General features: G+C 31.0%; 1 protein-coding gene across 3 annotated transcripts in view; it reads left to right on the forward strand.

The window, feature by feature from the left end:
• LOC129806937 (proline dehydrogenase 1, mitochondrial) overlaps nt 1–21,838 on the forward strand; it is a 34,092-nt gene extending 12,254 nt beyond the window's left edge. For 2 of the 3 annotated variants that reach the window (XM_055855819.1, XM_055855827.1), the window contains exons 2-11: nt 86–207; nt 4,052–4,138; nt 4,312–4,490; nt 9,336–9,400; nt 9,513–9,691; nt 14,820–14,994; nt 15,069–15,230; nt 15,317–15,508; nt 20,801–20,978; nt 21,089–21,838. In XM_055855819.1, the coding sequence (XP_055711794.1) occupies nt 86–207; nt 4,052–4,138; nt 4,312–4,490; nt 9,336–9,400; nt 9,513–9,691; nt 14,820–14,994; nt 15,069–15,230; nt 15,317–15,508; nt 20,801–20,978; nt 21,089–21,294 (1,545 nt within the window). In that variant the 3' untranslated portion in view covers nt 21,295–21,838. Of the gene's footprint in view, nt 1–85; nt 208–273; nt 396–4,051; nt 4,139–4,311; nt 4,491–9,335; nt 9,401–9,512; nt 9,692–14,819; nt 14,995–15,068; nt 15,231–15,316; nt 15,509–20,800; nt 20,979–21,088 lie in introns of all 3 variants that reach the window. The other variant, XM_055855811.1, reaches the window with a different exon arrangement.
• The last annotated feature ends 951 nt before the right edge of the window (nt 21,839–22,789 follow it).

A 22,789-nucleotide genomic window follows, 5' to 3' on the forward strand; every position in this document is an offset into this window, starting at 1 on the left:
GCTCTCTTTTATCTTCCAATGGGGATCCCACATAAATGCAAAAAAATATTGCCAAAAAAAAAACTTAAAATAACGGCGTATGTAGCTTATGAAATGGACGAATACTATATTGGGCGATAAACTGTTCACGGCTTTGATGAAATCAACGTTTTACGGTCATTTTGTCGCTGGTGAAGATCAGAAAGCCATTATTCCAACTCTTGAAAGGTAATTTCCCTTTTAAACAGAATATTGTTAAAATGTAGTTTTTTTGTTTCTCTTTTTTATCAACAGCTCATGAAATTGGCAAAAGCTTTACTGGGTGACAAACTCTTCGTTTGGCTAATGCAGTCAACATTTTATGGACATTTCGTTGCTGGAGAAGATCGTTTTAAAATCGTACCCACTTTGGAGAGGTTAATTTGAACAAAACAAAATTTTGATCAACTAAAAGTGAAAAGAAAATCATTTTGCAAGCACTAGAAATTAATTAAAAAAAAGAAAACATATCACTATGATTGTTTAATCACACTATGTCTAATTTTCAAAAGCAATCACTGTCTTGCGATTAAAATTCTATATTTTTTGTCTTATTAAATTACATTTATCAAATGTCATGCAAAACTAACATTGTTATTGAAAAAGCTTTTGCAAAAGTTAAAAAAAAAATCTTGTCATGTGCGCGCAAATTTTGGCTAAATTTACAAAAATTTTCAATGAAAATGAAAATTGAATGTACTTGAAATGAAAAAAGACTAACTTCCGCATTTTCTGTGGCTTTAGAGTCAATTTTCATGTTTGAGCATTTTGTAGGGAAATTGGCTGAGACATGTGAGTGTTCAACTTTTAATAATGATGTTGAAAATTGTGGGATTTCTAAATTGTTCTCATGAAAGAATTTCACCCTCTTATATCCCTCTCTGTACCATTCATATGGGAATTTTCCGTGCCTCTGATATACTTCAACACAATTATAATGTGTGTATAGTCTCTTCAAGGGACAACATCCCATACGATCACAATCTTCAGGGTGATCGAAAGATTGAGGCAGACAAGTTAAAAATTGTATGTCGCATGCGATAGGATTATTTCGATGATTTACATTTAATGTCAAGAAAAGAACTCGTCTAAATTCATATGTCATATACATTATGTACACCTAAATTATTCTTCTTTCTGTTGTTTTTTTTTTCTTTCTATTTCGTCTGAAACATGTTCTGTATACTAATGTTAATTGGAAGATATGCAAATGTATATTTCTAAAAGGCATTACATAGAAATCTATTGTTAGAGCATTTTCTAAAAAGATATTTATACATAATATACATTTAATGTATACATCTCGTGTACATTTTCGTGTGTTTAACATATTGCTAAGCTTGTGATCAGTGGAATTTGCACAGGAATTGCTAAAAAGTCCCCAATTTTTTAATGTAATTCTTACTGGTGGTTATTTTGAGTGGGACTACTTCTATCTTTTTTTTTTCAATATTTAATAGACGGAGCAATAGCAATTTTCGTGGAAATTCTACAGAAGAAAATCTATGTGATGTCTTCATTTGCTAGTAACAGTGGCATAAAATAATTATTATAAACGTAAATGTTATTTCCCTAATCCCAAAATTTTAAATTCAAGAACTAAAATTATATTTCATTTTGTGGAAAAATTACTCTAAAAAGAAAAGTTTCTAACCGATGTTTATGAGGGTTTTTTATATGAATTTCTTATAAACTCTATATTGACCTATTTGACAATTGTTAACTCAGTCATCGATAGAATATTTCATTTTGGTATCTTAAATGACGAAAATTTATCGTGCTCTAATAAGTGAACATTAATCGTATCGTGTAGTTCACTTCTTCATAATTGATAGTGTGCAACAATTTAATTGAAATCCAATTTAAAAAAAAATATATAATTTAAGAACTCTAATCAGGGTTTTTAGTGTTTTTAACGATTAAAGGACTTTTTAATTATTGTTAATATTTAAAATAAATCTCAATGATTTGCATATTTAATTTTTACCCCAAAAGCTGGAAAACTAACATTGATAAACAAAATCCATAACTTTTTAAAGGTTTTATTTTGAAAAATTAAAATATTATTTAAATTTAATATCTCTGTCTGAGACAACTCTATATTTTTAAAAGATTATGTATCGGGAGCAGTATTTTGTTTGAATGTTTAATTTTAGACTTATCAAACCTATTATCGAGTATTACAATATTAGATATTTTCTATATTTTAAAATTGTTTTCTCGCTAAAAATTTCGCGGTCTTCATAAGGTTCACGGCTGGTAAGGAATTGATTGGGTATATATTTTTCTAAACTATTTTTCTTTAAAATGAATATTTGCTTCGAATATAGATAAACAAAAATAGTAATACTTTGAAGTAGTAGAACAAGATCATTTTCATAAAAACATGATCATCTTTAAAGTGATACCCTAAATCAGAGATGTGCAAGAATCGTTTGAAACCGAATAAACTTCAAAAGAAATTTGACCATTGACGTAAAAGGTTCATTTAACGTTTGTTCGGTTTCAAATGGTTCTTGCACACCTCTGCCCTAAATAGTCTATTTAAATTTATATAAAAATAAGTTTTTTATGATTGACCTAAAAAAAACATCGGTATATTAAAAACTTTAATTATCAGAGCACCTTCAGAATTAATGAAATATCTTATAACTAACTGTAACTTTCTTTTAATCTTTATTTTTGTACAAAGGTATCACTGAACATCTTAAAAAGTTCGACCCAAAAAAATACGGTCAAGAAACTGTGGCGTCTAATGTTAAATATTTAATTTCACTATATGTAATTTTACTTCATTGCAATTTAATTTTAGTTTAGTTTCAGTTTTGTTTTTTTAAGAACCTGTGTCCTCACTGCAGTCTTAAAATTGTATTTACCCAAAGACAAAGAATTTCCGCCATTTAGCTTCGAAGTATTCACCAACCCTGCCATGCGGGCGCATGATATGGGTGGGATTAATGTAGAGTTGTGCGAATAAATTATTATTATTATTAGGGCGCTGTTACAATATAACCTCGATGGTTTCAAAATTAACCTAAGCTTGAGGAAGAATCTCGCTTAACCCTTTAAGGACGATTGGGTCACCGGTGACCCAAAAATGAAATTTTTCCTATAGCCGTCTAAAAGTATATTTTGCCCTAAAAAGTCAGAAAAAGTGATTTTTTCTGACCTCCGATTCTTGACCCTCTCGTCCTTAAAGGGTTAATAAAAAAATAGACCGCGCCCCCTTTCAATAATTGTATCGTCTTCTATCGATTATTTACTGCCAACTTCTAAGCTCACTGAGCTTTTCTAAGACCGGGATATTTATACCCTTGTATCGAATTTTATTCAAGTTCTATTGGAAATAATGTTAATGTGAAGCCACGCCCACTCGGAAGTAAAAAGTAAAGTTCCGCTTAAAGCTCTTTGTATTTCTTCTTCTATCTAATAAGATTATTAGAATTCTCTACAGAGGCATATTTTCTCGAAATTATTATTATAATTTTATTAATTGGTTTAATCTATTTGGGGGCGTGGTCTAATTATCTTCTCTTCGGGATTTTATAAAAGTGTTCTCACTATTTCAACACAAAATAGGGCTTTTGTGTTTGTTTGTGTGGTATTTAAATATCCCATTGTTAACTAGTGAAATTCTAAGAATTCAACTTTAGTTGGCAATACCTCATGAATGAATCGTAATATAAAATTATTTTTGGGTCGAGCTTATTTAGGAGGAACTGCACTATTTTTACAAAATATGGGATTTTTATAGGAAAAAATCAAAGTGCACATTATTTTCTTAATTTTTTCCACTATATAAACTAAATCGAATTTAATAAAATATTTAAAACATTTTATCGATTAAATTGCCCATAACTTTTGTCCACAATGCAAAGCATTACAAACAAAAAGAATTATGCCACTGTATACTGCAATGATTGGATGTGTTTGTTAATTTTGTCATTATAAAAAAAAAGAATTTCGCTAAAAGATGCAATAAATGCTGTTATATGTGTAAATCTAACAAATGTGATAATTCCATCCTTTGCAGATTGCGTTCATTCGGTGTTAAGCCCATTCTTGATTACTCTGTGGAGGAGGATATATCGCAGGAGGAGGCAGAGAAGCGTGAAGTAGAGTGAGTTTTCTTGTGGCACCTTTAGCTTGTGTCAAATTTATCTATTCAGTATATCTTAGTTTAGGAATTTTTCTTTTCTTTTTCTCGTTTTTTGTTTCGTCACTTTCTGCATCCCCCTCACTTCATCCCATTGTACCCTAATCCGTTTGGTGATTGCCTTGTCGCACGGATAGGTCGTCAGTGTCTGAGCTCACGCCACAGGACAGTAACACCCTGCCGCAGTATAAAGTGGACAGGACCTTTGCTGATCGACGATACAAAGTGCAGAGTGCAAGGACATACTTCTACTTGAATGAAGCCACTTGCGAGAGGAATATGGAGACATTTATTGAATGTCTCGAGGCAGTTTCTGGTAAATTTATTTATTTCTCTTAGCATGAATTTTATTTTCATTTTGTAAGTTTAGCAATTTACAAGAATTGCCCTAAAAAAAATCAGAGTGAAAGAAAATACCGCCACTTTACCTTATTATAACCACAATTTGAAAAAAAATGAACTTCCATGCTCACATTATTCTCTTGATTTTGAAATGCTGTTAGTGACTTAAAAATGCTCTCACCACTTGTTCTAATGCATTCTATTTTGCATAATTGAATGATCATTTACTTTTCTTGGGTTCTTGACTTTTTTGTAGTTCTTAGCGCAAAATTATACAATTTGTGCCGATTTTGTCTATAATGTCTTTTTTCTTCTTATTTCATTTTTTTATATCTTCATTTTCCTTCTATTTTCCACCTCTTCCTCTCGTAGTTGATGGGTTTATAAAGAACAAGCATTAAGTCTAATTGATCGTTAGAATGTATTCATGTTTAAAGCGGATTCACAGTTGAATATAATTTATAGCATGATCTAATTGCAATTGTTTGCAAATTTGTTGCATAAAAAGCAGAAGACAGAATCAGCTCAGTTGAAATTATTCTTGGAGTATTGTATCTGGCTTATTTTTATCTTATATCCTACATCAGACTTCTAGTCACCGAAAACACTTATTGCATCATAAAATTAACATTGAAATTTCATTTCACATGAATTGACAACTGCTCTGTGCAAATGACTAGAAAAATAGATTTCTATTTTTACTATGGTCCGATAAGCAAATTAGGAATACTCGAGTTGTGCTCACTTAAGTATTTAACCTTTTGAATTAGTTCCAGATGTACTGAACTTTAGAATATGCCCCTTTGAGACTTTTTAACTATTGAATTTAACATTTATAAAATTACAATGTTTCATGTGAAAGTGATATGACTGTAACAAATAAATTTTAGTATTGCTAGGAATTTAAATTGTTTTAAGGCAAAAGAAACCACGCCCTTATAACGCTTAAAAATTACAAAATACATAAGGATGGCTAAATAAAAAGCACTCTGTGAAATAGTCAAGATATTTTTGCCCAGAACATTGTTTAACCCTTTAAGGACGATTGGAACGCCGGTGTCCCATAAAGAAAATAATTTTTCCTGACTACCCAAAGTTATTTTTTTTCTTATGTCTATACATAATTGTAAAGTAGAAGGTTGAAGGAATTTAGAATATTTTTTTGCAAATCTCCAGCTATTTGCATACGTAGTAAATATTTAAGCTCAAAAATGGCGAATTTTTAAATCCTCAAATTCATAATGGATTTTATTTATTTTTCATACTTTCAATTTTTTTTAAGCAAAACCCTTATGGCAATAAAAACTACAATACTCATACGTAATATTTTTCATTAAAACGATAATTATTATTCATTGTTATTGTCAGAAAAAATACTTAAATTTTTGGGCTATTTTTGTCCCTATCGTTCATAGAGACAAAAAATACTCCGAATCCGACTCTGTTGGACTTTCCAAGGTTAGATGTAAGACTTATCATTGATTATGTTTGTCAATTTAATTTTTATTGTTGATTTTCAGTTCGTAAAAAATGTCTCGTCGTTAAAGGGTTAAATAAATAAAATTCATAATGTCATTCCTTTAAGCATTACTGGTACACAGTTCATTTGAACCGCTCCGTATACATATTAAGAGACTCTGGGGTAAAGTGTGACAAAGCGAATATTTTATTTTTTCAAGAACTTTTAGAAAAATGAGAAATTCGAATCCGACCAAATTTTGAGAGAAAATTTACCGACCTAAAGGGTTTTTTTTAAGAATATGGACGTTCTCAAAAATGCTTTAATGCTTTAAATAAATTAACATAGGCAGGAATAATATGTGTTTCAATATACTTGTTAGACTCTTTAAACTTTGTGGGTCTAAGGAAGTTTTTAAAGGCTAGTTATTTATGGTCAAAATGTTAAACCTCAGTCTCTTTTATGTTAAAAGATATCGATTTTGCCAATTTTTAAACTGTTACATATTGCTTTTAGGTTGCAAATCTATCTTAAATGATTCTGTTAAAAACGATCCCTAGACCTTGTTGCTTGTCTCTTTTTGGAAATTACAGGGGACCAACTCAACTTGAGCAATTTTTCTTAATTTTTTCTTAATTAAATTGTTATCTTCCGTAATTGTTAGGACAAAAATTGGTCATTTTTCGGTCATCATTCGGAATAATTTTTTTGTACAAAAGATTAGAGATGGTTTCCTGTAATTACAAATGTTGTTTAAACATTTATAAAATATGAACGATAATAAATTAATTTTTCTTGATTTAGTTACTGTACTTCACAAAAACAGCAATGACAAAAATATATTTTATACTCGTTTACTTGAAACTAATTACATAAGCAAAGAAATTTAGTGATTCATATTATCTGAAAATTTATTAAATTCTCTTTTTTTAGTTTATAAAAATCTCAAAATTGTAAAAAAAAACCGAGTTGGCAATTTCCAAAGAGTGATTCGATTTTGAAAATGAAAACTGTGTAATTTCTAAACTTTTTGGACCATTTGTGATGATTGTTTTTCAGTGGATAAGCATCCTTATAATATCTATGAAATCATACAGGTCTCGTCCTCTCTTCATTAAAATTATTTTTTTAATTAGTAAATTAATTAATTAAAAAAATAATGAACTCTAATTAGAAAATCGCAGCGTTCGGTGTTATCCCGTGTTCGGTAGTACTCCAATTTCCCGTATACTAATTCCAATAGAATAAATTCTAAAGTGGGCATGGGTTATAGGTTCAACTTGCCTAGGAGATTATATTCCACCTAATGTGGAATCTATTACATATTTTCTAATAGGCATTGAAATTTACTATGCTAAGTGTTCTAATTACAATGATAAATTTATATTAAAAAAAAAGACTGAGAAACGTATAAACATATTAAATATCTAGTATGATCTAGACAAAACAAGATTTTTCACTTGTCATTTCGAAGAATGTTCTGTGCTTCGGAAAAAAATTACTCCCACTAAACAAAAATAATACTGGTAGATGAGTAAATTTGAGTTCACACTTGCTTCTTGTCTCTTTAATTCTGTGTCACATGTGAAATGAAATTTTGGCCAAATTTCAAATGAGACATGATTTTTCTCACACTTGTACAAAAAAAAAAAAACAAACAACACACAAGAGCGGACTTTCTAAATTGATATTTTTCCTTTTTGCTACTTCTTTGTCTTGAGGGAATTTAATTGGGCAAAACATTCTAAATTAATTTGGTTATATTGAGTACAAGTAAATAAAAAGTATATTTCCATCGAAAATGGGTTGCCGAAAGAATGCAAATAATTCTTTTACGTTCTTTTTTTACTGTGTTGATTTTTTTTTTTTATTAAAATGTCTCTCTCGTGGAGAGCTTTTACGTAATTCATATCGTAGTATTCATCTCCCTCACACCCATTAGACCAACTGTATCTGCGCGATCGATAGAGGCTCATGTGCGCCAGAAAATTTCTTGGAGGCTTGTTCCTGACGTCATGGTCATGCTTCTCATATCAAATACTATTTGCACGCGCATTTTCCGGTTGTGCGTATCAGAGAGTTTGATATAAAGTCTGACTGTGTATTTTAGCCTTTGCAACCACTTTCAGATAAAGTAGAAGCACTGAAGCTGTAATTTTCTCATTTAGATTTGAAAGAAAGTTTATTTATTTTTTCAAAATAAAGCTTTCACTTGCGTAATATCAATTAACCCTCAATTGCTTATCTAAAAAAAAATGAAAATCTAGAAACTGGATTTGATTTTTACACTTTCGTATTTAGAATCTTCTCTTAGGATTTCTTATATTTTTAAATTAAGCCAAATTATTATTGTTTATTTCATTTTTTAATTTTTGTGTTTAATGATTGGCAATGACGTTAAAATCGCAATATAATTCAATATGAAGTATATAAATATATGCTTCATATATGAGTTATATATGAACTAAGAGTATACAATAAAATTGAGGGTTAATATCCAATTAATTTTTCACAAATATCATTGCAATATTTGCTCATGATATTATTGTTTTTCCATTGTAAAAGTGTCACTTTCCTGTAGATTACCTTTTTGAATATGCCCACAAATATTTCTTGATTTCAGTTTAATCTTGTCTTTTTTCTTTTTCTTTTTCATTTCAATTCCTTTGTTAATTCTTGTGTGTTCCACCGACGAATGGCTGTGACATTAAAACAATATGTTGCCAAATCAAAAATGAATTTCCAAATGGGGTTCTTGTTGCCAAAATAATCAAAAAAAAATTCTTTTGCATACAAATAACAAAAAAAAAACAATGAACAAAAATATCAAAATACTGTTCTACTAACCAACCATCAAAATGTGTCTAATCCTACTATAATCAAATAAATTGATAAATAATGAAGTATATGACAGAGAGTCGAATAGTCCCAAGCCTGATGGTAAGATTAAATGTCTTTAAATATGGGATGTTCATATTTGTAGTTACTTTCCATATATTATTTACCCGATATTTTTTTTCTATATTATTTTAATTTTTCTTTATTTTTATATTAAGTTTCAATTTGGCCCCTTATACCTTATGTTTTTTGCCTTGTGTAGAAAATCAAGTCAATGTTAGTAGATGTGTTGAAATATGCGTGTTTAAATGCATGATTTAACAAAATTACTTCTTGGGCTATGTTTAAATTTTAAGTTCCTTTATCCACTGTATAAAGCTGTTTATCAATTGGCCATATATATGAAATGATAGCATAAAATAGTTTAATAGTACCATAAAATAGTTGTAATATATTGATATTAAATTTATATCTTATTTCTTTGTATTATCCACTTCTCGTGAACTGTGAACTATTCAACAGGAGCTACATTCGGAACTGGTATTACTGCAATCAAACTAACTGCCCTGGGCAGGCCACAGCTATTGGTGAGTGAATAGGATGAAACTTTCCCGATTGATTTTAATTGCCCTTTTACTGGGGATTTCACTTAATGCCAATAATAAAACTAATGTTTTTTTTCTTCTATTTGCCCAACAGCTACAATTATCCGAAGTAATTATGCGAGCAAGACAGTATATGCTGGAGTTATGTGGTGGAGCCGGAAATGTTTTGACACACCACAAAACAATTAAGGATCTCGAGCAGTATTACAGCGGTATAAGTGATAATAAAGATGTTAAGGAGTTCTTAAAGAATATGACAACTGATAAGGAAGGGTAAGATGTTTATTTTTTTAAGCTGCAAATTTACATAAATTATAGCATTTGGGGTAGCCTTAGGCGAAAACAAACATAATCTTTTTTGGGCTTTATAGCCCCATAAAATCGATATTTATGTTCAGTACTCTCATTCTAAATTTCGCACAGTAAAATCACTCTGAGGCTGACGATTTTCAAGGTTGAGTTAATTTTTTTTCCTATCAAATTTTAGTGATAAAAGCATGAAACGATTTTTAAAACTTAAATTGGAATGAAAGAGAAATTTAATTGCTTAACTCTTTCGTCTCTTTTGGGACTCTGAGTACCCAAAGCAACATATGAATGTTCTGTGAAAAACAATGTTTTTTAATTATTCAGAACTGATAAAAATCCTATACTTCTGGATGATTACAAACTATAAGGATGTCCAAATGTAAGATATTTTTTGTAGGAGCTCAATTAATTCCTGAGCTTATATATTTTTGATTAAAAAATGGTGAAATTGGCTTGCAGAATATGCTGTGGTCCGGAAAGAGTTAAAATATTCTATAAAAAGAATATGTAATGAGAAATCAAAAGTCGCTCATTTAGAGAAATAATGAGTTTCACAGACTAAAAACGATACAAATCGTAAATTTTTTAAGGATTTTTTCTTACTTAGAATCCAAGAAAATCTGAAAACAAGAAAGCCTTTTACTTATAGGGGAAAGTACCTATGCTTCGTACGACTCCAAGCTTCGTAATGACTAAATTTTTCCTATGTTTCTGAATAAATATAATTCGGAAATATATTTTAAAACTGAACATCTTCCTCAAGTTTTTAAAATATGGGTGCGATAAGTCATATTTATCGAGAAACACAGAAAAATTTAGTCATTACGAAGCTTGGGCTCTTACGAACTAGATGTAAAATGCAACAAGTCGTAGATATGAAGAAAACAAGGCTTTAAATTTTTGCAACATACAACGTACAAGACCTTTCTTAAATTCTTCATACGATAAAAGGAATATAGAAAATATTACATTTTAGAGTTGTTTTTTGTAATATTATGTTAACACAAAATGTAAATTTTGAACAACTGATTTATTAAAATTTATTAGGAAATCGTAAATGCGAATCCACTGTCCGTTTAAGATATTTCTAAGTGTTTTCCTTCTAGAAATTATTTTAACAAAAAAAGGAAAAATTATCTGAAAGCCCGGCATAAAATAATAGTATTAGAAAATTTTCATAATGTAAAGTAAAATTTTGAAAGGTTCCTAAAACAAGCATTTAAAATTTAATGAAGCTTATAAAAGCGAATTTCTGCTTAGTACCTATTCGTTAGGTTTGTTGTGTAATTTTGCTTAAAGATTTGAAATGCCGCGTTAGAATTTTACACGAACTTTTTCAATTCAATTCAATTTTTATATTTCTCCTCAATTATACTTTTGCGAAACAAATTCAAAATCTGTTTAAAAATATTAAAAATTTTACCCAAAAAAAATTATTGCTATGAAGACTAGGGTCCTTGCCTTACTAGAATCTTGAAGATGCTAGAAATTTATGAAAATTTGTATTTTCAGAAAAATTAATGCAAAATCTAGAAAAAAATCTTGAAAGATGAAAAAATGATTCTTACAATAACGTATTCTTATTACGAATCCCATATAGACCTCATACAAGTCCTTACGATTTTTAACTGCTCGAACTCCAAGAGAGAACAGTTTTCACAATCCAAATTTTTTGTTTGAAAATTTTATATTTTTGATTGAAATTAGAATATAGGGAACCTTCAAAATAGGGATTTTTTGTCTTATTTTTAAATGGGACTGGACCTTACCATAATATAATTTAATTAAATCGATCAATTGTGAAGTTAAGTTACATTAAGATAAGGCTCACTTCCATTGAAAGTAGAAGAAAAATGCTCTATTTTTAAACGTGTTCCAATTAAAAAGTGCTCAGCTCCTGAATTTCGTTTAAATCATCTTTTGCAAAATTGTTCGAAAAATCATCTTCTCTTGAGATGGAGAAAAAATGATTTTAAACGATGTTAAAGAAGAGAAAATTTTTGAATAAGACTAATCGAAGTAAAAATTTCTCAATACCTTTGGGGGACTATAAAAAATATTTATTGTTTGCGTTCCATTTCTTTCTAATATAATATTTCAGCAAAATCTCAAAGTTTTATAACTGAACTTTTGTAACCAACCAATTTATTATAATAAATTAATTTTCTATAAAAGAATTTCTACAATTTTATACATTTTTTTTTAATATTGGTATAAAAATTTGCATTAGACCTTAAACAAAATACAAGACACAGGCGCTACTTATTTTAACAAATAAGCAAGAACTAAAATTTCATAATAATTCTTTTTAATTTATGACGTCGTAAACAAATAAAGAATGATTATAAAAAAACAGAAATTAGGTTCTTAACAGGTTAGGTTCTGCCACAGTTTAGGTTCCGTTCTTAAAATTTAAGAACAGAGTTGACGAAGGAAGTTTTATATGTTTTTTTGGCATATATTTTTTTTAACAAATTAACATATCATTGTGGTATAAAACTTTCAAAACAGAAAAGGTAAATTTTCAAAATTCTGGTAAATATAATATATTTCGCTTGGGAGAAGCACTAGCTAAAATAACCTCCTCGGGCACCAAAACCCCTTTCTAAGCCGTTTCGGAAATGGGATATATTTTATCGGTAAATCCAATTGTTATCAAGCAGTTTAACGGTCAACTGAACTAATTTATTTTTAGGGAATATTCATGATAATACTATTAGGTGAGATTCTTAACAATCTCACCTACTATAATCCTAACAAAATTTCATGTCGTCCGATCGACCTCAAACTTGGCCAAAATGTGTTTCAGCACTTCCTGATCACGAATATATATGTGGCTAATTTACGTTCCCGGCCGGCCGCTCTTTGGAGCTTAATAGCTCCTAAACTAAAAGAGATATCGACTTGCGGTTTTCGGCAAAGGTTATATATCGGGTGAAAATTGCAACTTGGTGCATTGACCCCCCACCCCCCACCCCTCCTTCCGCCATTTTGAAGACCCCCCTTTTTTTGTTTTCTCAATAGCTCCGCCCCTATGGCATCGAGCGGGCCCAAATTTTAGTATGTTATAGCTGGGCCTTAGAGCTTTCCATCAATACCAAACTTAAGGTCCCCCGACCCCCCTGTCCCGAGCTATAAGGGTCCAAAAAAAATTTCTTAAAATGGCCATAACTCCGGTTCTAATTGTCAGAATTTAAAAAGTGAGGGCTTTTTGGAAAGCTCTCGTGAAATGCCACTTTCCCTTCTAACATCGCAAGTTCATAAAACCACCGCTAGGGGCGCTATTATTAAAAAGAAAATTTTTAAATCTTAAAAGTTAAATAGCTCAAAAATTCCTTATGCAATCGGGCTGAAATTTTAGTATGTTGTAGCCGTTGATTATACCTATCAAACAAAAAAAACCTTAAGTCGATCCATAACCCCTGACCCAAGCTATAAGGGGTCAAAGTTCGAACATTGACCGGCCTCTATCTCCGGTTCTAACTAACATAGCGACCTAAATTTTACCTTTTTGGTTTCGTCTCGATGAGCACTTTCAGAAGGAAGTTCAAAAAGTCACCACAGGTGGCGCTGTGATAGCGTCAAAATTCATCGAAATTCAAAGTCACTTTTCTCAAAAACGGCATTGTGCAAGTTAATGAAATTTTAGTATGTTGTAGTCCAGTCTAGGACGTTTCCAAAATGGTGCGTATGCGCGCTGTGGTTTCAATAGAACCGGAGATATGAGGGGTCAAAGTTCACGAAATTCAAAATATCATATCTCCGGTTCTATGTGACCGATTTTGATAAAGGAGGGCTTAAACGAAAGATCTCACCAAATGCTACAACTTTCTAGAATATTTGAACTTCGTGGGACCAACACCAGGGGCGCCACAGTCGAAAAACCAATTTCAATATCACATAACCTCAATTATCTCGACTGTCGCTGAACCGATTTTGATGATTACTTCGACATAATTGTAGAGCACATTTGTCTCTACATTTCGTCCATACATCATTTTCCACTCAGACTACGCTATCACTCCGATTTTGCCGTTTAAGTGTGAAAAAATTGATTTTTCCAATAATAACGCTTTGAAATCACTCAGATGCCAATTTGACTGCCTCTACTCCACCAAGACACTTAAAATAGGGTTTTAAATGGAAAGTCCCACAAAATACAACAATTCTTTGATATAGTTGAAGTTCAACAAATGACTACTTGGGGCACTCTGGATGAAAAAACAAGTTAAGAAACAAAAAACCTCGCTTATCTTGACTTCTGAGTAATCGATGAGATCATGTTCTATGGGAAAATTATAGAGAACATTCTGGTCTACATTTCACCCATATATCACTTTTCTGCCAGTTCATCCAAATCCTTGATATTTTGGTTTAAATACAAAATTTGCATAATTTCACGAATTTGATTCAAGATAACTGAATGGCGTCTCCCAACTTCAGCTCTAAATCGAATTTGCATGCACTCCAAGTTAGCTCACGTTAAGAATCTCACCTACATAAGCCGGTTAGGATTATCTGTCCCTTTTTTTCTATTAGGAAAAAATCTTTCACAAAAAATATAGATTGACTTGACGAGATTAGGTTTTATTTAAAATCACAGAAACTGTAATTGTAAAGTATTGTAACTTGAAAAGGGTATTATTTCTATAATGTCATTCATAAATTCGTCTTGGTGAATTTCTTAAGTTTGAAAAGAAATTGTTGTTGAAATTAATCATAAATTTATTCAAAAACATACAAAGTTCTATGAATGTTTATGTTCAGAATATAAAAAGCTATTAATAATAATAAATGAAGTTATAAAACTTTTCAAATTGAGAGTTGGAAATTATTCTGAATTGTTATGCTATCCAATAATCTTTATTTAATTTGTATTAACGTTTTATTCCCTCTCCTCTTGAATAAAGTAAATTTTCAAAATTAAACTTGAATAAACTTTATTGTTATGGAGTATTCTTTAACTTTCCTAATTAATTATTCAGGTATATGAATGAAGTTGTAGAATAAGGAAAAACATCGAGATATTTTGGTGCGCTCTATTTGAATAATTAATTGAAGTTTCACTCTTATTTCTATCTTTTCACCATAGAATTCTCCATCTCTTCCCCTGGTCTGGCATTATAAATGAGAATTTCGAATTGAGCGATAGTTTCCGTGTTCCGGATCCGCATACTGGCCAAATGAGGCGACTGATCTCACAAATTCCACCCAAAGAAGAGGAGATGTTTCGAAATATGATTAGGAGAGTAAATACTATTGTTAAGGTATGAATGTCTAAATTTATTTATAACTTATTTCTCTTTTTTTTATGAATAAATTCAATTTAATATTTGTACAGACTGCTGAAGAATTGGATGTCCGCATAATGATTGATGCTGAACAGACATACTTCCAACCGGCAATTTCTCGCATTACCCTCGAAATGATGAGGAAGTACAACACGAAGAAAGCCATTGTGTTCAATACTTACCAATGTTACTTGAAAGACGCATTTCAAGAGGTAAATAACTGTCCCTTTGTATGAATTTTTCATGAATTTCGTGATGAATTCGTTACAATTGACGATATGAATTGAATTTGTTTCAGGTTACGACTGATTTGGAACAAGCCAAGCGTCAGAATTTCTACTTTGGCGCTAAATTGGTGAGGGGAGCTTACATTGAGCAGGAGAGGGCACGTGCTGCTGCCCTGGGTTATCCAGATCCTACAAATCCCAACTTTGAAGCTACCACAGAGATGTATCATAAGACTCTTACTGAATGCCTTAGGCGAATCAAGGTCAGTGTTTCATATTTATGATATCCCAGAATCATTTGAATATTCAACTATCTTTCTACACATATCATTGGAAAGTTATATCTTTGTGGAGGCATTTGATTAAATTTCACAGAAGTTTTAGACATTCCAAATTTATTAGGGTAATCATTTTGCTTGTAGGGAAGAGTGGAGCTGTTTCACATATTACAACTTTTTCTCTGTAGGCTATTTAGAGATATTATCTAATATATTTCTCATATATAAATTTATTATCCTAAAAGAATTTACACAGTCGTAAATAGATGAAACTACTCCATGCATCCCAATAGAATTATTTTTGCTTACTTCAGCTTATATGAAGTTCTATTACATCGTAAAGTTGTTGACCGTAAACTATTATTACGATTCTTATGTTTATAATATATGTCTAATATTTACAAATACAACTCACAAACTCATAAATTTTCATAGCTTTTAGCTTAGATTCTTTACAATATTCTATTGTGAAGTTATGATAACAGTTCAAATTATCTATAATAAATAGTTCCATACTGGAAGTTAATACTGTTTAGACCCTCTCAAATTAAATTACGAAAGTTTCAAAGTATAGTTAGGATAAAAATCCGTAAACTGGAAACGAAGAAAAACTAACAGAATCCAAAAATGATTTTATTCTTTCAAGTGATCTCTCTTGACTTCAATGCGTGAACTAATGACTGTCTAGAATTTTATTCCATCAAGAAAGTGTGTTTTTCAAAGTTTTGTAAAATATCCTTCGACGGTTGCAATTACTTTTTCTTTACTGAACAAGAAAAAGCTTTCAAAGAAGGAATTGCTTTAAATGCTAGGAAAGGTAGCTGTCTCTGAAAGCCAAATCATACAAATACAACGGTTAATTAAGCAATTAGTACTGCAAATAAGCGAATTTTCATTTCGTGTAGGGGAAAGTGCCCATGCTTGATACCATTGGAAGCTTCGTAATTACTAAATTTTCTATGTTTCACAATATGTATATGTGACTCATCGCAACCATATTTTAAAAACTATGAGAAAGTGGCCAGTTTTTTAAGATATATTGTGGAGTCATGTTTATTGAGAAACATAGGAAAAATTTAGTCATTACGAAGCTTCCAGTCGTATCAAGCATGGGCACTTTCCCCTACTACTAACATTTTGTTAAATTTTAAACGTACACCTACTTTTCCAATCAGCTTTTTGACATCTATATAATTCTTTTAGCAAATGTTATCTTTTCTATTTGTTTGAGAAGTCTATGGATGAGAAATTTAACGTATATAGTTACACGTGTGTCTTCTATTGAAATAATAGTATTTTTTTTCGAATCATGGATCACCTTTAACACTTCTTCGGTTCATTACATAGTCATTTTCTACAAATGCAGATATAGAAGAAAAGCAGATAGCCCAGTTGCTGATAGAACAGACATTTTGTAGACTATCTTGAAACTCGTCAAGTGACAACTACAAAAGTATTGATTTAGCAAGTGCAGAATCCCCTACTTTACTAACCACTTCGAACTAATTTTTCATTACCTTTAAACCTTTTTAAAGAAAAAAATCTAATTCCAGTATAAAGTTTTAATTTTACTTATCTCAAGAATGCACTAATACGTTTATTTCAATTGATTGATACGATTAAAGAACCTATTTATCCCGACGGATAAGAAAATTAGTGTAAAATCGTACGAAAATGAGATGGCAAAGCGTCTCAGCTTTGCAGAATGCTCGAACTCACGAGATAGAGCTCTCCGTGAATTAGTTTTCCTCATGATCTTTTGCTGTTTACTGCTTTACTAGAGATTAAATTGTTTCATAAATCACAACAGCATTTGAAAATCAAAAATACAGATACTAAACCGATTCATTACCGATTAAGATCGATGCAGCTGGGTTTGAAATTTCGATACCTGTCCAAAAAATCCAAATTCAATGAAATCGGTTAAAAAATGAACGCTCCAAAGTGATTGAACTTTGACCTTCAATAATTCAAAATGAAAAATTTTCCGGTTATAGATATCCTTGGACGAAATTTTCACTTGGACTACCTCTAAAACATATCCGAAAATCATTGAAAAAGCTTGGGCGAGTTTGAGAAAAACCGAAAAACATGGTTTTTAAGGGTTAGTGGGGGGGGGGTTGGGAGGGAAACAAAAAAAAATTCTGGAGATGTTATATTTTTTATTGGGGTCATCGAACACCGGCAATCAATGTCTCTTAACGTTTAAGCTCTAGGACGGTGTGAAGTTGAAAAAAACAATTATATACTGCTCTCTCTTTGAGTTTGAGCAGTAAAATGGACGTAATTTATAATTTTACTTTATTGATATTAGGTATTATGTATGAAGCAAAATGGTGTTGATCGTCACAGGCATAGGGGTAGTTCCAAATACTGAGATTATTTCATCAGATATAAAATTCAAAAGGACGAGTACTGTATGTACATATTAACTGATAACGTGTTCACCGATGAAATTATATATATTATAGGGGGCAAGCAATATCTATTCTTAAATCTAATATACTTAGGAGGTGACCTGCTTATGCAATCGACTGGTGTGGGCTCCGGACTGCCGCGAGCTCTCCGCACTATGTCCTATAACTTGTACGACTCATGACGAACTCACGTCCGTACTCACTGAGATCGTACGATCGACTAAACTATTACAATTACAGTCGTCTCCACCATCACCAGAGGCGTTGGCCTAGAAGGGAGACATTGCGTCTCGAATATTTAGGGTTGCCTCAGCAGAGCATTTATTGCTATAAGGTGGGAAATTTAAGCTCTACAATATGTGTATTTCCACGTAAATTATAATTTAAAAAAATCTCCTAAAATGATGAGAACTTGCATATTCGGTCATTTAGTATTTTACAGGGAAATTAAAAATTAAAAAATAATTAAAATGTAATTTTCAGTTCATTTCTACATGTTTCAGAATATTATCAATGTATACAAAAATTGAAATTCATGTTTTAAAGAATTTATAAGATAAAAGTGTTTATTGGGGCATAATCGCACAGATAATTTTCATACCAATTTTTAAGATATTAAATACTATAATACAAAAGAAAAACGGTAAATTTGTAAGATTTCAAAATATTCTCTACCACGAATAATTTTGGTAGCGCTGTATATTAATTTCTTAGAATAAGAAATATTTTTAATAAGAAGCCAAAGAGAGTCACAATGAATTAAAAAAAAATCTATTGAAAAATATGTTCGTTTTGCAATCTATTATTATTTTTTATTTCTTTTTGAGAAATACTCTTTAAATATTTTCTTAAAATAATAATTATAAATAGTAAAAAACGTCTAAAATTACTTAGTTTGATAATGCAGGAAAAGTTCACTGGAAAATTTTCCGTACATTACATATAGTCAAATGTTTTCAGGCTTGGGGCTCAAATAGACTTAGGCTTATCCTCGAGGATATTTAGCTTGTAAAATTTGAGAGCAAAGATATATTCCAAACTGTTTCACACTGAATCACTGGCTTATGATCATCGATTAAAGATCCTTTTCATACATTTCCTTTAAATATCTAATCTCTTATTACCAAACTTTACAAGTTAAATATTCTTAATGATCAGCCTGAATTTATTTTGGCTCTTATACACCCACTAATCACCTACAGAGCTGAACTATATTTCAGTGTCAAGGCTGAAGCCTTAAGGTTGACTAAACAGGGCATTTAATTTCAGTGTGCGGTATCTCTTTGGATTACAAAAATTTAATCACATTGATCTTCCTTTTCTTTCTTTATTTGGGGAATAGTGATGTTAATTTAACTCATTTCCCAATTATTGAGTACTGCTCGAACTTTATGGTAGAGTGGTGGCATTACTTATGGCCTTTGTAATTACTTATTATGGTCTCCTCGCAAAAAATACTACAATGTCACAAAATGATTTCGAGAAATCACAAAATTAAAAATATTTGATGCCTTATGGTAACACATCACATTTTTTGAGTTTTTTGGAATCATTTTCTCACAAAAATTGCAATGAGGCCATAAGTGAAAACAGACCACAAGTAATGCCACTACCTTATAGCTGGATTAAGCTTGCAGAAGGTAGTATCTGTACTTTGTTAGACCTCCCTTTTGTTCTGAAAACTCCTACTTGGAATTGCTTATACGCGAAGGGAAGAGGGAGATAATTCTTATATATTTGTAACTACCAGGAATTTCTCGTGTCCCTTATTATCTGTGTAAGAAGGACTTCCATTGTACAGAGACAAGTCTGTCCTATACATCCATTACTAAATTAAATTGGATGGAATTGAACAAAAAATATGTTCATATCAGCCCAGCCTCAGGAACTGTGCAGATTTCTTCCAGGATATTCAATGACGAGTCTGAGCTAAAATATACAGTGAGACAAATTTTATTTTCCTGAGAAACCAAGTTATTTCCCAGCATCCTGATTAGTTTCGATGCAAAGCTTATACCCCAGGATAAAATATAAGCTATGCAACATTTTCCTAGAATTTTCATATTCTTGGAAAATAGAGTCAAAAATGGAAATTGTGAAGTACTACTCCATTTTTACTCTAATGATTGTATTAAACTTACTCAACTCTGTCTCTTTTCTTTGTTATTTAATATGTGCATACTTTAAATTTTACTGCTGAAATGTTTAATTTGAGGGAAGTTTTTCTTTTGTAATGCTCTAAAGAAGAATAAATTTATACAGTGAATTACCATAAGGCGCGCTTGAACGTTGACAAAAGAATTCAGTTAAACAGAGAATGATGAGATAGTGAAAATTTTCATTCTAGTAGTGTGTAGGAAAGATAATATTAACATTAGATTATAAACTAAGTACCTAATGGATATAATGAAGTATCTGATGAAAGACAATTTTAAGGAAGCAATAAAGTAAATTAATAGAACTACAGTTTTCTGTATTTCTGAGAGAACTAATTGATTTTTTTCCGATTAAATGAAACAATGGTACTTAACTTTTGAATTAATATCATCTGTAAGTCAGAAAAAAATATCCCATAATCCTTTCTTTAAAGTCCACAAGAAGAATACCAGCCTGAAAACAAATGCCAATTCCTATTGATTTTCATATTCAATCAGAAATATTGAATATATAACACAATGAGTAATCCAAATACTCCGCATATAGAATGGTATCTCTTAATTTATAGGCAGGTTCTCTTGTTGATTCTTTCCATTGAGAATAGATGAAGAAAAATCTCATTTAACTTAATCCTCCTATGTTGATTCACCTCATTCTTCTGATTCTATTTCTTTTTTTTCTATCTCTTCTTTTTTCCTGGCAGAATTTGAAGGACTCTGGCGAAGATGCAAAGAAAATAGGAATAATGGTGGCAAGTCACAATGAGGACACTGTACGTTTTGCCATTGAGAAAATGAAAGAGATTGGTATCCTGCCGGAGGACAAAGTGATTTGCTTTGGTCAATTGCTCGGAATGTGTGACTATATAACATTCCCACTTGGTATGTTCATTGAAGATGTCTTTTTTTCTATTACATAATATTATTTGTGCTTTTGGGGATTTGACTATGGGATTAACTGGGATTAATTTCCTATTTGACTTGTGTTATAGGTCAAGCTGGATACTCTGCATACAAGTACATCCCTTATGGGCCAGTAAAAGAGGTGCTGCCGTATTTATCGCGACGTGCACAAGAGAACAAGGGTGTTCTCAAGAAGATCAAAAAGGAAAAGCAACTCCTAAGGGCAGAGATTGTACGGAGACTCCTCAGTGGAAAGCTCTTCTATACACCGAAAGGAAATTATGTTCCAATCTAAAAATCGCTACACCGCTATAGACACTAATGTACCTCTTGGAATTGACGGGATGGAAAGAAATACAACAACATAAAATATTTAAAAAATACGAAAAACAAATTAACACAAGGATGTTCTTTAGGTACCATAATAAGTGTAAATCTGTAAAGGTATGAAGTAAGAGAGTCTGATAGGTGTGAAAAAAAAAGAAAAAAAAAGACCGCAATCTTCATCAGAGAAGCAGATGTTTCATTTTATAGGAAATATTTTTTTTCTTATTTATAAACCTTACTTTGTAACATCAAGAAGTGTTGTAGAGTATTTTTTGTGATTTTTACAAATTGATTGTAGACTCTGTTTATTGTTTGAATGTCACATTCTCCATCTATTATTTTTAATTATTTTTACCCTCCTCCTTTATACTCACTTGAATCTGATGGATGATATTAATATTTTTTACACCACGATCAGGAGATCAATTGAATGGAAGTTATAAGCACAAAAAACAACAACAAAAAAATGTAAAATTGAAAAATTAAATATATCCAGGGTTTTTTCTCTATCATTTTACTATATTTAAATTGTTCCACATGCAAACTCTACATTGTGTCTCAGGTAAAAGTGCTCGAAATGCAAGGTATTGTGAGATATGTAAAAAATTATAATTTATTTAGATTTTGTAATTTTTGCGCCTAAATTATTTGAATGTTTTGTGCATATCAGTAAAATAGATAGGCTTGGAATTGATGGAAAAAGTACAGCCTAAAGAAAATTACTAAAAAAAAAAATACAATGCTTATACTCTAACTAAATTAAATGCTTTGCTCTTATCACTTTTCCGGGACACTCTGTAATTCCATCCAACACGGAATTCCACTGACAAAATGTAACACGAATTAACTCGCAATTGTGGATACTCTGAGTAAGGCTGTCTACACACTATGAGCATTTTTTAAAAAAATTCTTTAAAAAATAACCCTAAAAAGGTTTTTAAAAAGAATCGGCTCTACACTAGTGAAAATTTTTGTAAAAAAATGGATTTTTTACAGAAATTTGCCTAGTATGTAAGCAATTTTGTGAAAAAAACCGACCCATTCTTATTTTTTAAAAATTTTTTTAAAGAATTTTTTTAAAAAATGCTCATATGTGTAGACAGCTTAAGGGGTAGTTTGTGAAGAGGTTAGTTGGAGCATAAGAAGATTGTTGCTGAGGGCGGGACTGCAGAAGTGAGTGCGCAAACATCATAAAAAAAAGTGAATGGTGAAGAATGCAGTGAATGGCTTTTATACCCCAAGACATCAGCGAACAAGCTGTATACATCGGATCATGTCCATTAATGTAATTGTAAATTATATATAGTTTAAAGTGTGATGAAAAATATGATGTAATACACACAATGCTAACGTATTATTGATGAAAAGATATACAAAATACATGTTATATTGCAGACAAATGGGGAGCAGATGATGGGTTGAAAAGTAAACTAAAACTAATATATTAGATGTGCTGTTTGCGC

This window comes from Phlebotomus papatasi, chromosome 1 (assembly GCF_024763615.1).
Source record: "Phlebotomus papatasi isolate M1 chromosome 1, Ppap_2.1, whole genome shotgun sequence".
NCBI lineage: Eukaryota > Metazoa > Arthropoda > Insecta > Diptera > Psychodidae > Phlebotomus > Phlebotomus papatasi.